Source organism: Rhea americana, unplaced genomic scaffold (genome assembly GCF_003343005.1).
Source record: "Rhea americana isolate MKP2758 unplaced genomic scaffold, rheAme1 scaffold_153, whole genome shotgun sequence".
NCBI classification, from domain to species: Eukaryota; Metazoa; Chordata; class Aves; order Rheiformes; family Rheidae; genus Rhea; species Rhea americana.
In genome coordinates this window covers 580941-597418 of record NW_028185628.1, presented here as the reverse complement: position 1 = coordinate 597418, position 16478 = coordinate 580941, and the positions used below count along the sequence as shown (strand labels likewise).

The 16478-nt window shown below is 34.6% G+C and overlaps 1 protein-coding gene across 3 annotated transcripts in view; it reads right to left on the bottom strand.

The window, feature by feature from the left end:
- Positions 1–915: 915 nt before the first annotated feature.
- Positions 916–16478, bottom strand: part of SLF1 (SMC5/6 complex localization factor 1) — a 35276-nt gene continuing 19713 nt past the window's right edge. For all 3 annotated transcript variants that reach the window (XM_085299733.1, XM_085299735.1, XM_085299734.1), the window contains exons 12-18: positions 11668–11815; positions 9465–9610; positions 7636–7805; positions 7026–7159; positions 4954–5046; positions 4376–4558; positions 916–1910 (exon numbers count right to left, since the gene is read on the bottom strand). In XM_085299733.1, coding sequence (XP_085155859.1) covers positions 1408–1910; positions 4376–4558; positions 4954–5046; positions 7026–7159; positions 7636–7805; positions 9465–9610; positions 11668–11815 — 1377 coding nt within the window. In that variant the 3' untranslated portion in view covers positions 916–1407. The remainder of the gene's footprint in view (positions 1911–4375; positions 4559–4953; positions 5047–7025; positions 7160–7635; positions 7806–9464; positions 9611–11667; positions 11816–16478) is intronic.

Below are 16478 nucleotides of genomic sequence, written 5' to 3'. Positions count from 1 at the left end.
GCCCCGGATCTATGCAAAGATGCAAGGCAAGAATATTCATTGCCGTAGAGATGTGCGACAGGAGCTCTCCGGAACACGTAACTCTTGCCCATTCCCAGCCTTCTTATGCAGCAGTCTTATACAGTTCAGCTGCCTCAAGAGCCTCAATACCTTTAAAGAACAGTGCAGGATTTTCTTTTTCTTAACTAATTAAAAGGACCATCTGATAGAATATGTAGCACACAATTCTAAATTAGGTTAGAGGATTAGTTTAGAGGATTTATCATCTGTAGCTTACATGTATTCATAGGCTGAAGAACAAAATTCTARTATTAAATGGGGTGTAATTTTTAAGGAGATCCATACTTAGTGTCAGAATCTGATGCCCAGTGTCTTGTCTAATCCTTTGTAAATTCCCCTACCAACATAACTACATTTGTGCCATTACTTCCACCAGTATCTTTATTTCAGAGAATCCCAAGAACATTACCAGATCGTTTTACAGATTGCCAGTGTAATGAATTTATCAAAACACTGCAAGCCAGCATGAGTTAGAGCAGAGCCAATACTACCACAAGTTGCACTGAGGGCCAGTCCAGCCCTTCGCAGCATCACTAGTCTGGGAAGCAGGAAGATGACTTGATGGTTTGGGACCTCTAGTCAGTTGTTGCAACTGGAGTTCTGTAGAACACCTGAGTATTGGAGCCTGTCTCCAATGTGGTTCCTGCACAAATGAACGTGACCACGAGAGTGCCGCAGTGCTGGGGGAGCAGGCAGAAGTTTTCCAGACACTTTTGCGTGACCATTTCTAGGAAATTAAAGAAACTGTRGAAAATGCCAGCAAACTGATTCTGTAAATACATATACTAACTTCTGTTGTTACTTTTAGCTTCTAAAAGATGTATTCCTAAAGACAGAATAAGAAAAAAATAGATGTTGCTTTTCCATATATTTGGTTTATTGATAGATATTCAGAACATTAGTTTTATTAAAATTTATTAAAATATGTAGGTATATACTTGTATTGTAAGAAAAAATGGCTCATTACGGTGTCAAATTCAGGTACCTTTGAAAGCTGAAGTGGACTAAGGCACAGGAGTGGTAACAAAGAAAGATTTCCAGGAGAGAAAAAACAATGTTCAACGTAGTGCAAATGACATAGCATCCTCCTGAGTTTGTCACGGACATCCAGATACGTCTGASACCTAGAAGGCATCAGCAGTGGAAAATTCTGGGCTATAAAAACGCACTGAATCAGTGCATCTCACTTCCAGGTTCCATTAGAGGAAGTACTGATATCATGGGAGGTGCTACTGTAGTTTCATGTAGGGCTGTGAAATTTCTACTTCCTTAGTTGCCACAAAAATAATGTTAGCCTAATACCAATAGTTAACAGTCAAGRCTTAACTGGCAGAATTGGCCTGGAAGTTAATTGGTGGAAACATGTAAAGTAGACAGCTGATTTGCCATGGCCATAGTTTCCAGTGTTGCTAATAAAGCCTTCATTTGTTCTCCAGAAAAAACAATAATGTTTGCTGGTATTTCTYGAAAAAACTGTGGAAGCTTTTGGAAAGTTTCTAGCTCTCTAAGATATGTATCTACTAGCCAATCAGCAGAAAATTTATTTTTCAACTTAGAATCATCGCTAGCCATTACTGGAAATGTATTTGAACAGACTATGTCTCTGAGAGCAAAAGTAAAAGGGGAAGACAGATTATAAACTGAACAAAAATTTAGTAGCATCTTATTAAATAAAATTAACCACAGCTCTATCTGCTGACTGTGGAAGTCTTGATCTGTGCGTTCAGAGAAGCTTTCAATTGTCTCTTCTGGATGAACAACATTCAAAAGTTCTTGTTTTACTGGCAGGGACTCAACATAATCCAGTGGCAATTTTCCATTGGAGTCCCTCTGCTGTAGAAGCACTGGTCCTGCAGGAAAAACAAACATTCGTAGTAACAGCATATTCAGTTTGGCAGTTGAACAAGATTTTGGGTTGTTTTTTGCCAGCAGCTTGGAGTCCGTTTAAATTCCTTTTTGTACTAAATCAGGTTGATGCAACTGATGGGTCACATATTTACAATACAATCTAGAAGAAGTAGAGTTTAGAACAGTTTCTTTATGATATTTACCTTATTTTTTTTTACTGATTTTGCTTGATTGAAAGACAAACATTATTTACATAGAAATGGAAGACAGTCAAATGTGTTTTATCCTAAAATTTCAAGCAGCAATATATAGAAAATGCAGAAGCTGAATGTTACTGCTGATGTCGAATTTCATTAAACGTTTTACAGGCAACTATATTTGCTGAAACTGATTCCAAATTATAGGGATTTCCTTATGATGGTCTTTATTTTACCTTTCTGGATGGTGTGGCTGCCTTTGTCCTAGGCTGTCAAGCAAGATAAACAGTTTTGGCATAAATCCTGTTCTCCCTCAACAACTAAGTTACAAAGTTTGTTCTTAGCAAATTTCTGAAATGCAAAAATTAAACACTGTAATAAATAGATACAAAGTAATTAAGTAGGATGTTTAACCTGGTCAGATTATATTAGATTCTTTTTAGTATTTCCTTTTTATTAGTACAATGGAGCTGTTAATATTTAAACAGTTTGCAGATGTCTTGATAAGTTTATGGAATGCCACACCTGTAAGAAAAAAAGGAGTTAACAAACAACAGGTGGTGATTTCCATAGGAGAGCACAGCAGAAATCATCTTATGAAAATTTGGGCTATGATGATAAAGTAATGATGCAATTTTATAACTTGAATATATTTTCAAAAATATATTTTAATTACAAGTGATATTTCCCCATATTACCCCTTATCAGAGTGATTACAGCAGTACTTTTTTAATCCATCTCTGATTATGTAAAATAAATAACTCTTGCAAGCTGAAGCATTTGGGGGGGGGGGAGTAAAAAGATATTGCAAGGATGTACTCTAAATTACTGAGCTGAGTAAACACACCCTGAATGTGTAACACACTTTCTACCAAAGTGTTGTCAGCTATTTGACAGGCCAAAGCCCAGAGTGTGACAAAGGCAAGGATAAGGGTACGTGCAGCCTGTAGAGTTGCCAGAAAACCTTGATGAATGCAAGCGCAAGTAGATCTCTTCCCCTAGGACAACAGGATCATCCACTGCCTATTCTTCACAACAGCCCAAAAAAAATGCCTGACTGTCAGTGCACTGCCRTTTTCAGTTGAGGTGCTGGGCTTCCTATAGTATTAGCTACTGCATCACTTAGACCGATTGAAGCGAGCCTAGGTATTGGCTCCGCAGGTCAGATACGTSGTTCAGGAAATATATAAAACACCTGGGAGCCACAGAACTGAAGCTCAGCAAACAGAGAGGTAGAACTGCAGAGGAATGTATTRATTATGAGATGGTGCTTGCACAACAGACACAGGAAATAGCCTTTAGGGGGCAGGAGAAGACTGCAAATACAGAGATCTTATGCCAAGAATGCAATAAAATGWTGTTTCTCTAGGTTAATTAATAGGCCATCTAAATACAGTGCATTCTTTTGCCTTATGGCTGTATGCAAAATGACTTTTTTTGAAAAAATCTGGACTTGAGATATAATACACAGAGATTAAATTCACACAGTAGGTCAACAGAAAGGATATTACAAATTTTAGTAAACGAATAAAAGCAGTTGATATCCAAGTCCATTTTTTGCATCTGCTTTTTTAAAAAACATGTTATGTTAATTATATTGATACAATATATTTCAAGACAAGATACATGTTCCCTGTCACTGAAGGAAAAATATGTTCAAAATGTTTATCATGTGTCTGCCTCTAAGGGGCAATGTATCTTTTTTTAGAAACTAAGGCATCCCTCCCACTATTATCCCTAAACAGCAGTTATCACAATTACAATATAGAGTCCTTTCTTAAACTAATTGCCAAGCTGATTGTGTTCTTCAAAGACCATCACATTAATTTTCATAAATGCTGAACAAATTTATGTTGAAATACATGATTATATAGAGATTTAAGGATCTATTTTTGCAAGCTAYGGTAAAAATAGATCAAAACAAAAGAAAATCCTTAGCACTGCTTGGTGACTAGGTAATCTTTATGTTCATTAATGAGTTTGGAGAATATAGTTACAATACATATGGTGTAAAATGCAGAATAAAAACATTACCATATTGGAAAAAAATGTGAAAATCCTGGTTAATTTCATATTCAGCTGATCAAAATAGTGTGAAATCAGTAATATTTTTATTGTGACCAAAACAGCCTGGCTTAAAAATGTTTTAAAATAAATATTTTATAATAACATTGTATTTTAAGCAACTATTAAGAAAAACACTACGAACTTCGTATGGGCTCAGAACAGTGGATAATTTCCCTAAACCAGTTTAGCATAAACACACTCACCCCCATGCTGAAGTAGCAGCTTGCCAATTTCTACATGTCCATTTGACAGTGCATCATGCAAAGGAGTCACCCCGTCCACTTGACTGAGCAGGTCTACCTCTGGACAACGTTGCAGAATTTCACGGACACACACTGTGCTGCCATGGTTACAGGCTTCATGCAAAGGCGTCCAGCCAGCATAGTCTGAATTATAAATCAAGGGAAGTTTTAAAACAGCAGAAGTAGTACTAAAATGTTAATATTGTAATTCACTAGACCACAAAACACTTTACTTTTTAATATTCATTATGGATACAATGGCAGTTGGTGATTTCAAAAAGGAAATTTGATTGAAAAACATTGGAAAAAAATTAAATGTCTTTTTTTAAATCAATAGGAAATGTGATGAGCGTTACCACACACTTGAGTTATAAATTAGCCTTTCATCAATTTTTGCTTTAAAGTCCTGATTTTGTGTTATTTAAAATAATTAAAACAATTTTCATGCTATAAATGTAAACTTTATTTTCAAATAGATATTATTTTAGTTCTTTATTTGGCTTAATTTTTTAGTTTTGTAGAGAAAATGAAGAACTTACCTTTAACATTAATGTCTGTTCCAGGAGAAGAGAGAAGCTGAATCAATCTCTCCACTTTGTTTCTTACGCAAGCTTTATGCAGGGCTGTCTCGCCTACCATAAAAAATTAATAGATTACACTAGACTAGGCAAGATAGCAACTAAGGAAAATAATCAAAGTGCATGGAACTAGGAGACCTGGCTATATGCCAGAAAATTCAATAATGAGTAAGATTTTCCTTTGTCCTGTTTAACCATCTTTTAAGAAAATTCAAAAAACCCACAGAGCTTCTGTTCCACCAGAGATCTAGCAATGAAATTGTACTGCAAAAGGTTTAACACAGGAATTATCTCCCCCCAGTTCAAGGTTTAAAGCTTCAATCACACTATAAAAGCACCAAGTGATCACAGAACACCAAAAATACTGGGTTTTGAAGCAATAAAACTTGAGAGTGCAGTTGCCCTCCCTTAAATTTATTCATGAACCTACGTTAAAATGTATGGTTCTTTTTACACAGCATTTATAGCTTAATTCAAATGAATGTTTCTGGCTAAGCACGAGTGCCTCTACACACTCAAGTATAATTCAGAACTTCAAATCCGTTAACAGATGGTTTGCTGTTTCTCAATAGGCTGTCTGACTTGGCTACAGTAGCAAGGAAAGGGGGAAAGAGAGAAATAAATGAGAGGGTCTTAATAAATTAAAAAAAAAAAAAAAAAGAAGAAGGGGGACGAGAGAAAATCCTCTGGAATAAAAACCCCCAAGTCTTAGTACTATGTAAAGCTGAAGTAAGTGTGAAAAATTGAACAGCAAGCAACTGACAAATGCTGTTTATAGGTAAAGATACCATTAGTCTCTGCATGATAAGAACTTCAGACCCATTCTAAATGCTATTTTGCTTTCACTATGTGATTAGGTTTGAACAAGAGCCAGAGGAAAATCTTGATGCCAGGTGAAAGATGACGCAACAAACCTCTTAGAAATGAAAAAAATCTTAGGCTAAATCTCTCAGCCTTTGTGATAAGATTAGCATGGTATATTTTGTTATATTAATACTTTCACTGTGTAAATCTGTCAGCTCCATACTCATTCTTTTCAGCAGAAGATACTACTTACAATTTTGGCAGGGGAAGAATAGGAAAAAAAGCAGTTTTTTTTGCCCTAGTCCTTCAGCTCACTTTTCTTTGTAGAAGTCAGTATGTAATAATTCACATCAATTTTACTTGCAAAAGCAATAAAGAGAAAAGGAACCAATTTTAAAAATGCATGGTCTGGCTCTGTTACTGAAGCTCGCTTAAATCCCAAAAGAGGGTGAGGTTTTATGTCCTTCAGTGTTTGTGACACAATTCTGATTATAGTTTTTTGAATGATCGTAGCTTGCTTTTGCCAGTTTTTTCTAAGTCTTSTCATAGGTGTCATTATTAATATAGTTGTATTTTAAATGATGTAGGTAAATTTCTGATGATGACGATAAAAAGTAGTTCCAGCAAATAATTCTGTTCAGGTAAAGCCTTATGTAAAGTATGTTTTATTAAATTTGTGTAATAAGTGGGACCCAAATGAATTACTGCAGTGCTGTTTTATTCTTTAGGTACTTGGGTTCCAGTATAGCTAAGACAAAAGCCAAATGCCTTTCATAGTCTGGGCTGAATGCCTGGAAGAAAACAGTCCATATGCTTAACACAGCTATGTAACATAGCATACTCCTCAGTCTTTGTTCACAAAATGTCTAGGACTGAAAGAGATGAAGACTGAATTATACTTTCAAATCAGAAGACGTTGATCCTACCAAGCACAGGTTGAGGTGGATTAGCAAAGTAAGGCGGGCAGGACTGGAATGAGCTCACACAAGCTGTACACTGTATTTAATATCTCGGGGGGGAGGGGAATGAAGAAGGCAGCTTTATTCCACCATATATACAATTTCTCCTTTCAAACAGATACTGAAAAAAAGAAACGTGAATCATAAGAAAATATTTCTTGGACATAAGCGGTCATTTTAGTTCAGCATCCATAAGGACAAGATTTTTAAACATGAAACTGTTGATTCTACCCATTTAAAGTTCTTAACATAAATTAGATAATAAAATACCTTTAATATTTTTCTTGTAAAAATGTACCTCTTCAGCCAAAAGGTAGCAATTCTCTTTGGCGTATGAAACCTTAACTTCTGCTTTTGCTTTAAGTTTCTTTGCTAACGGAGGGCACTCATTAAAGAATAACTCACTGAAAAGACAGCAAAGTGGACACGTCTAAAACCTGTATATTATATTTTAAGATAATATATATATACTTAATATTGTTACAGCATATAAATATCATACTTAGATGTGTGCATTTCAGAGTTTTTTCTGAAATGTCTTAACTATGTAATTTCTCAGTCTTTTAACTGTATTAAAAACAGTAATAAAAGTACACTTCCCACAATTAACTTTTTTAAAGGTAATACTATGAATGGTTTAACCCTTCTATGTCTCCATTAAATTTAAYATTGGGAAAATACATCAGTCTGCATATATGGAGGATGAAGGGTAAGGGGGAACCCCAGCCTATAGGTGTTACAGGTTTACGATGGAGCTTTTCTGTCAGACTCAGTAATTTGTAGACAACAAAACAGGTCACATAAAGTTCAAAAAATGTGTCAGGTCAGAAGCTGTCCCCCAAAGCAGAATAAAACTGGTGATGTTATAGGTATTACTTACGGTAGATCAGGCAGCACTTCGACTTGGTTCTGCTTATCACCATTTAGCATCAATAATGCCCTCTGAGACTCAGGGCATGGCCACTGCCCTATTTTCTTTCTCTTCGCTTTCTCCATCTTCCTTGTCTCACACATGCCTATCTCTCCTAAAGCAGGCAAATAGCAACAGACCTGTTGCAAAAGGAACATTATCAATGACCATGTATACAGTAAATTCATATGTAGTCAAATTTCTTCTGTTGTACTTCGCATAAAGCAGTCATCCACCACCTACAGCTTGCTTTATCTAAGTTTTTGAAAATATGATCCCTAAATGATGTTTGCATATATAGATTGTTTAAAAATGTCTTCTGCAGTCTTTACTATATTGCTAGTTTAACATACCTTACTCAGTATTTCACTCTTGTATGCTGGCCTCAGAAGTAAGTGGGAAATTCTAGGCTTCTCTCTTGGGATTTTTTGGCAGCTGAGAAAATTTTAATCTGTTGAGTTGGACAGCTGTAGTCCTACAGCAAAGCTAACTGATTCTCAGGTACTTAATGGAAGTATTTACAAGCCTTTCTGCTCCAAATCCAGGAAGCAATTTGGCAAAGAAATACCATTCCTGTAAGATGAGGACTAAGCCTGTGGGCCTTGGGTAGACAATAAGCAAGTTACCTCTTAGGTGCTCTCTCACTTAGGATAACCTAGGATGTCATAGATATTTTGGCTTCGTTCCAGCAATTCAGAGGCTCCAATCCACCTATATATGTCTCTACAAAGACATATAAGTTGTTCCAGTTTGGCAAAAGCACAGGAAATAGTTCAGTAAGGGGACTCATTCAATGATTATCCAGAAGTGGAAGCAGATTACATGTCACCACGTCAAAAGAAAGATACTTAAAGAAAGCTTTAAGTTAGAAGGCTTTATGTTAGATATATAGCTGTTTTATTTTTAAACTTCTGATAGTCTTTTGTTCAAGCTGTGGTTAAACATCATGTATGATAAAAAATGATCTCTGTTCATAATAAGCTCCTATAAAATTCAGGGAAACCTCTGTTTAGAAAAACGTATGAAAGCGTAAAGTTGTCTTGCTTTGATTTCATCTGAATTTTAGGTCATAGAGAAACAGTGATGGATTCCATATCGTGGTTACACATTAGTGTTAAGGTTACTGAAATGTAACTGTAAGTCGGGGCATGTCATTACAGTGTCCTCTCTCTGATTTGTCTGCATCCTGCCAGCAGTCATGCTTTTGAGAATTTCTTTTACAATTTTCATCACGTGTATTTCCTCATCAACTATCAAAATTGTGATTTGAAGGCAGGTAGAAGTTTGCAAGTAGGAGAAAATCTTCAAGAGAAGAAATTTACAGGAATTCACTGTGGTTCAGAATCATAACAGCTTGTATCAATTAACTGCCTAGACATACCAGAATAACARAAATTACCCCTTTAAAAAAATCTGAAGAAAAAAAAACAAGTTAAATAATGCAATGTTTGGAATTTTCCTTAATTATAAATGTAATATTGCAATAAAGTATTTACATCAAAGATAATTTTTAAAAGCTTGCACTGTGACTTTTCACATTACCTGCATTAAAACACATTAATTTGTACAAGTATTACAGATTGTTTGGCAGGAATAATTTTACCATTGTTTTGAAGCCTGATCTGAGGTAAAACAATTTAAATGTGGTAGAGTTTTTGTACAGGTGGAATAAGATGTACGCAACGAGCATGACTTTAAACCACAACAAAAGGAGATGTTTTTCAAGATTCTCTTATGAATCTATTACTTGTTGCATACTTAAGTGTGCTAGGTTATTAAGGAGTACAAGAGTTACTTACTATTTTCTGAAGAGAAAGAGGTTCTGTAGAAATAGATATATTCCTCTGTAAACATATTTTTTTAAAAACTGCTTCTGCAACAAACATTTGAAGCCAGAGAGATGGTATGGAACAAATGAACGATTTTAATTCATGTATTGAAAAGTCTGGATAAAAGCAAAGGGGAGAAAAAAGCCTTTAAAACCAGAGTATGTTATCATCTTATAAAGAGTTCAGTTTCTGAAACAATGTTCATCGTATTTTAAAAGGCAAAACACTGCTTGTATTAATGAACTTCTAAAAAATGCTCTAAATATATTCATATAAATAATCATATATAATCATATAAAAGCTGCATCATGATTTTGAGAAGGAAATTATTTATTTGGGARAGTTATGAAAAGTGACCTTAAGCAGATTTCAACATCATTCTGATGTTCCAAATCTTTCACACTGTTTTTAAAAAAGAAAAAATATACGCACACACAAGAAACTATTGTAGAAAAATGTGGGCCTATATCAGGTTTATGTCTGCTGTACCTCTTTTTTTTTTTTTTTTTGCAAAGCAACAGAATGGCTGTTTTTTCTTAGGCTGATCTTTGTATTTTGATTCTAGCAAAAGAGTTTTGTCAAAATAGTCACTGAAACAGGTGGAAAACAAGGTCTCTGAAGATGAGGAAAGTCTTTACTATATTAAGGGAGTATTTTGTTCTTTTGAGAACTACTCCCTCTGTAACTACTGTATAGACTAAATTAAAATAGAACAAGATTTAAAAGTATAGATGTTTTCTCCTGTAAGGTTAACAGAATCTTAGGAGAAGAATTTTGCAATAGTTTTTTGGCTTTAAGTGCTGTGGACTGAACTAAGTGGCAGTGATCATCAATTCGTCAGAGAATCTTTATTCTTTATAATCAGACTATGATCATTCTTGTGAATGCTCTGAATGGATGAAGGACAGCTTAAAGAGTATCATTTTCCATTTGTGAACAGGCAAGTGAGAAAGTCTTACTATCTATATACTGTATATAAATACGTATATGTGTGTGTGTGTATATACAGTATGTATATACACACACACACATGCATATACACACACAAGATTCTTCCTCATTTATGAAAGATATAAAATCCTTTGGAGAGGCTGCAATAGTTGCAGATACTATAAAGTTCCAACTGGTCTGGCCTCTTAAGATCTAAGGCAGGCTATAATACTTTGGATCATTTTATTTTTGTGAGAGTGGAGTACAACTATTTGTCTAGATACTAAGATTTTTGTTGAATGTTTTCAGGATAGTTCTTGTCAAATTTCCAGGTAGGAAAAGCAACAAATTTTTACATGAAGTCTGCACCTGCCTCTAGAGGAAAATGATGAGAAAATGATGACTGAAACCAATATACCCACAGAGGTGTAATAGCTGAATCACAGTCTTCCGCTTAATTTCTTATTTAAAAAAAAAAAAAAAAAAAAAAAAAACAAACAGCTTTGGAACCTTTTTAGGTTCCTCTTCCCCTAGTTGCTGAAAGGACAGATGCCCCAAAAGATGTTCCATGTTGGATGATGATGGTTCATTTGGGTTGTGGCATTCATCTTTATCTAGCCTGTTTAACGGACAGGAGGAATAGTGATACAACATTCATATTACTCCCCGTCCCAAGCCCTCTCCCCAAATTCTTTGGCTAACAATCTAAGGATTTGGAATGAGATACTGACTCCATTTGAAGTCTGTATGGGTCAGAGAGCCCAGGTTAGCTTTTGGACTTACTGCTGAAGTGTCCTTAACAAAGAAGAATGAGTTTGTGGAGTARAAAGCTAAAGTCTTGTTTGAGAATTGGCCTTACTAAGGTGTCTTCAGGTSTGTGTCTCAAGTTATGGCCTACTATGATTAATAGGCTTAAATCTCTTCCTAAACTGACAACTGAGCTCCGCAGAACTTGTTTTTTTTTTTCCACATTGTGTAATCTTGATTTAACGTTAAAACCTATTGAGATTTATTTAACTGAATGTTAAAAGGAAGGCCTGTACTACTTGGTTTTTGCTTGAGACAGACGCGCGTGCACACACACACACAGAAAATAAAACAGTTGCTTGGACAAAAACACATCACACCATGAGACTGCATGGCTGCAACAGAAGGTAAATATGACTTGAGCATAAATCAAGGATTTTAGTTGGGACTTTAGTGTATCTGATGAAATGCTCTGAGATGCATTTCAAACACTCACCATCACATGAAATGGCAATGTATTGTGCCAAATCATCAGCTACTTGACGAAACACGTTTCTGTCCATAAGGAAACCTGAAAGGATCCAATATTCCACTACAGTTCCAAGAATTGCATTTAACAGATTAGCTATTTCACGTCTGAAAGCCTAAAAGGAAGAAAAAGAGCATTAATARACCGGTATTATACAACAAATCCATACTGGTAATAAATTAGCAATAATACTAAAGAATACATTTAGACAAAAATCCTACTGTATTGCCAAATCATTTCTTCGTTGCCTTTTTTTTCTGCTCTAAAGCTAACTGTTGCATCCTAGTCAATATGCCATTGATGCTACTTCAATTAAGATTTGGCACTGGAGAAATACAAATTATTGTATATACTCTAAAACAAACAGCCATGTTAATACAAAATGAAATCAGTGCTTAGAAGTACAAAATGGGCTTTCTTTTTGAATAAGGTTTTGCTTAACTATAGGAGTTCAAGTACTGTACTGAGGCTAGATAACCTTTTGTCTTGCTTTATTAGTATAGAGATCTGATTCTCCCCCTTCTATTAGGATTCTCTTCTAAAGATATCATCACAAAAGTAAAGCCCTGGTGATGACTAGCTGTGTACATCTGTGCCAAAAGAGGGAAAGCATGCAAGGTGCTACTCCCCGGTTCAGAAAAACTTTGGCAACCAAGTATTTGGGAGCAGGAAACTTTCTTGTGCTATCAAAAATTCTAACTGGACTAGCAGCTACATATTTTGAAAAAACAAAGCATAGATATTAGCCTTATTCTTTTCTTCCCAGAACTTGCACAAAATTGCCATGCGCAAATAAAGAAATCATAGCAGATTTTCTTATGGAGGTATCAAGACAATATACAGCTCTTTGTTAACATGCTATCTAACAAGTATTGTGAGATAGAGGAAACTGTTTATTCACCAGCATAAGTATTTCGCTTAATAATGACTGGATAGAGCAGCAGTTGCTAGCACTGGAGTTAGTCAATTCAAAGGTAAGTTGGATCTTGCTACACAACACTTTTATGTACAATGTAGAAATATTTATGCCATAATTCTGAAATATGTTACTCCTCCAACACAGCAAAGTCGCAATGTTTGTATGTAATTTTGAAAGAAGTGTAACCTGGAAGAGTATGTGACACATGGTAGCAATACATGAAATTCAGTTGCTAAAAGCCAGCTAACTAAAGTTCTACTGGTAAATCGCTACTGGGACACGCAGCCCCTACACTGTCTGCTAAATCCTGCTACACRTGTTCTTGTAGAAGAGACTGTATGCTCGGACATACTGGACAACGGAAAATTTTGGACAAGAGACAGACAAGTGAGTAAGTACTTATCTCTCAACTTGAGGTTTTACAGAATTACTTAAAGGAAACAGAACTATTCTGTCTTTTGTTGTGCTGTAATATCACAATGAATTGTTTTTCTGATATTCCTTTGAGAACAAAATATGTTCAAAGATCAGTTTAAAATAATTTAATAGGATTCTCTCAGGAGCTGAGAAGCACCAGTGACTGAAACAGTTTGAGTTTCATCAATAAATCAAATAGACATACGTAAGAGCAACAGAGACCATGGCATAGTTGAGATTTATTATAGAAAAACTACAAACCCATTTGTGGAAAACCTACAAAAATACTGTTCATATAATTAACAGCAACAATAGACTTTGTTGTCATTCAAAAGAAAAGGAATAAACATACCTACTACAGCTTGCCTGGAGAGGCTGTGGAATCTCCATCATTGGAGGTTTTTAAGAACTAGTTAGACAAACATCTATGAGAAATGGCTCTAGGCTAGATAGCCTACATGATGTTTGAGATCCCTTCCAGCTGTACTTTCTCATGTTCTATTTAACTCTTTGACTGATTTAGTTTGCCTCTCTCTTTACTATATCCTAATAATTCATTTTGGATGAACTATGGGATCTGAGAATCTGATGACGAACAACTGAGAACATTGATATGACAGGTCAGCAATATTTAAAACCATTTTTTCAACTAATATTTAAATATTTTAAAATCTGTATTATTCCATACCTCCTAAAGATTYAGGAATAGAAAGTAAAGAAGCAATTTAAAATGCACTTAGACTTCTTTAAGTATGCATATCTCCTTTACCATTGGACCCCACAGCAAAATACTGGTGAATAATTTAATCCTGTCAATAGTTCTTCGAAGTAAATAATTTACACAAATGCAGCAAATTAGAATTTTAACAGAGGTAAGTTGCAGGATCAAGGCCATACAAATATAGTCTCAGGTAGATATAGATGTTCTGAAGTAGATACAGATGTAGAGCCCAACTATTAAAATTCTTTTTCTTGGTTTTCAATCACTAGATTGTCTTATTGAATCTATGAAATCAGATACAAGGAAGGGGAGAAAAGAAAACCTGACCTTGAGGCATTACATTGAAATAACTACTGCTAATACAACAAGTATTAATGATGTTTCACAAAGTCAGAAATACAGTTGCAGACGAAATCTGGCTGATACCCGAGCTGCAACTACGTCTGCACATCTAAGTATCTCTACACACTGACAAGGACAGCTCAGATAATGCCAACTGGCACAGGCTTATTGGTTGACATTATAATAAAACAACAGTAGTATAAACAAGAGCTTCTACATAATATCAGGAAATAAATGGCTCAACATTAAAATAAGGAAAAGTGCTATAATTTACTGAAAGCAGTATCTATCTTAAATATATTTAACATATTTTAATATTTTTTCAAACACAAAATAATAGAAACAGGAATAAAAAGACATGCAATATTACAAAGGAAAACAAAGAAAACTTTTCCATTAAGCATAGGAATTGCTACCACGTATGACAAAACAACACTGTGCACATAAATAGCTCCTGTTATTCAACTAAAGAGGTTAAAACTAAAGAAAAGTCTATTCTGTTTTTCAACTCTACTGCTTTCTGTTTTACAGCCATAGTCTTTTTTTGAAATTTAATTAGTATTTTCAACTACAAACTAAAATAAAAGGAAAAATATCAACAAATGACAAAATTTCCAGTGACATTTTAAAGAATAAAGTCTTATAAAGCTAAGTGATCTCTGAATGTCAATCTGTAATAAAATAATTTACAGAGGCTAACTGACTTTTTTGTACATACAAAAGCAATATTCAGAACATTATACAAATACTTTTATTCCTGGATGTGAAATAATAAATTACTCATATAAACAACATGAGTTGCTATTTTATTAACAGATGCAATTTCAGGTTAAGTGAAAATCTTTTTAAAAGAGAGGATTTTGTTTACACTGTCATGTAGATAAACTGTCAGACTATTAGTCACTGGAACATGACACTTCAATCAACCAAAATTGAGACTATTCAGAAACTTCTGATCCTGTCCCTAAGGTTTACTACCTAAAAAATGCTTAAAAACCCCACTGTATTACTACAAAATGTAGTACTTAATGCATAAAAAAACCTCTTAAAATCATGCAGAACTATTCTTTCAAATAATATTCAATTATAACAAAGTAATTGTGAAAAGTCATTCAATGATTGAATTCTACTCAAACTGTTACAAACAGAATACCTGTTTGTTCCTTTGTATATTCTAAAGTTCAATTAACAGCTTTGATTCAAGGACCCTTGATGAGGAGTTTCATATCAAATCTATTATTTACCTTTGAGCTATACCATTTATTTTCTAGAATTACATTTGATATTGATTTAAAGACTTCAAGTGATGGAAAAGCTACCATGTCCTTTGGCAATGCATTTTTAACTACAAGGATAGTGTATCAATTTTATTGCACTAAATTGTCCCAGCGGATAAACACAGTGATGACTGAGGGGATCCAATTTCCTGTCACTAATTTTATTCTGGTACTTTCAAGATAAACGAAATCCTACCTATCACAGGAAAACAAATGCACCCAGATATGTAACTATTTCCTTATAGTCCTTCATTCTTTTATTTTTCATTGTTTCTGATAGAGGTTATTACAAACAAATTTGAAAAAACAAATATCCTCAGGGTATTTAAGCAAGAAAACCTGATCAACCCAGTTCAGCATTTCACCATGGAGCTTATAACTTAGGAAACTGYAATTGTTTCTGGCTTGTTTTTTAATTATTTTATTTTATTTTATTTTACCTTTCCTCTCCTCTCCAGTGCTGATTTGTTGCAATCTCTTTGATTCATATAAAAGAAGAAACTTCTCATCTGATTCTAAATAACTAAAATAAAAATTGTCCACTTTTATCACTTAGATGAGAATGTGTTAGATATGCCTGAAAAAGCATTTCATGAAATTATTTTTCTATTTTTATTCATAGATAGTTTCACTGGAGAATTGGGTGAGAAATTCAGCAAATTGCATTTAACACGCTTGCTTCTTCCCACAAGTTAAGCTTCTGTAAGCTGTGAGACATGGTCACCTCCTTACACTGTACTACCAAATGCTTTATTTCTTTCCCTATACAGGCAGTGGGAATGCCAAAGTAGCTCCTTTAATTCAGTTTCTGAGTGGCATTAAGTGTATATTGTCAATGTGTTGCTTCTTAAGCAAACAGCTTCTAAAAAGCAAAGTTGGTAACAATTCATCATACACCTAAAATGAAAAAAGGAAGGAAAATTTTGTATCCAATACGCCATACTTAATAGCATGGAAATACTCTGTTTTTATTTATGCATCTCTAAAATAATTTTAAAAATTTAGGAAAACACAACACTTCTGTCTACATAGCTGGGGAGGATCTATTCCTGTGGCTTTTTGAATGATCTTTTCAACTATGTCCCAGAATTTTGAACTGAGG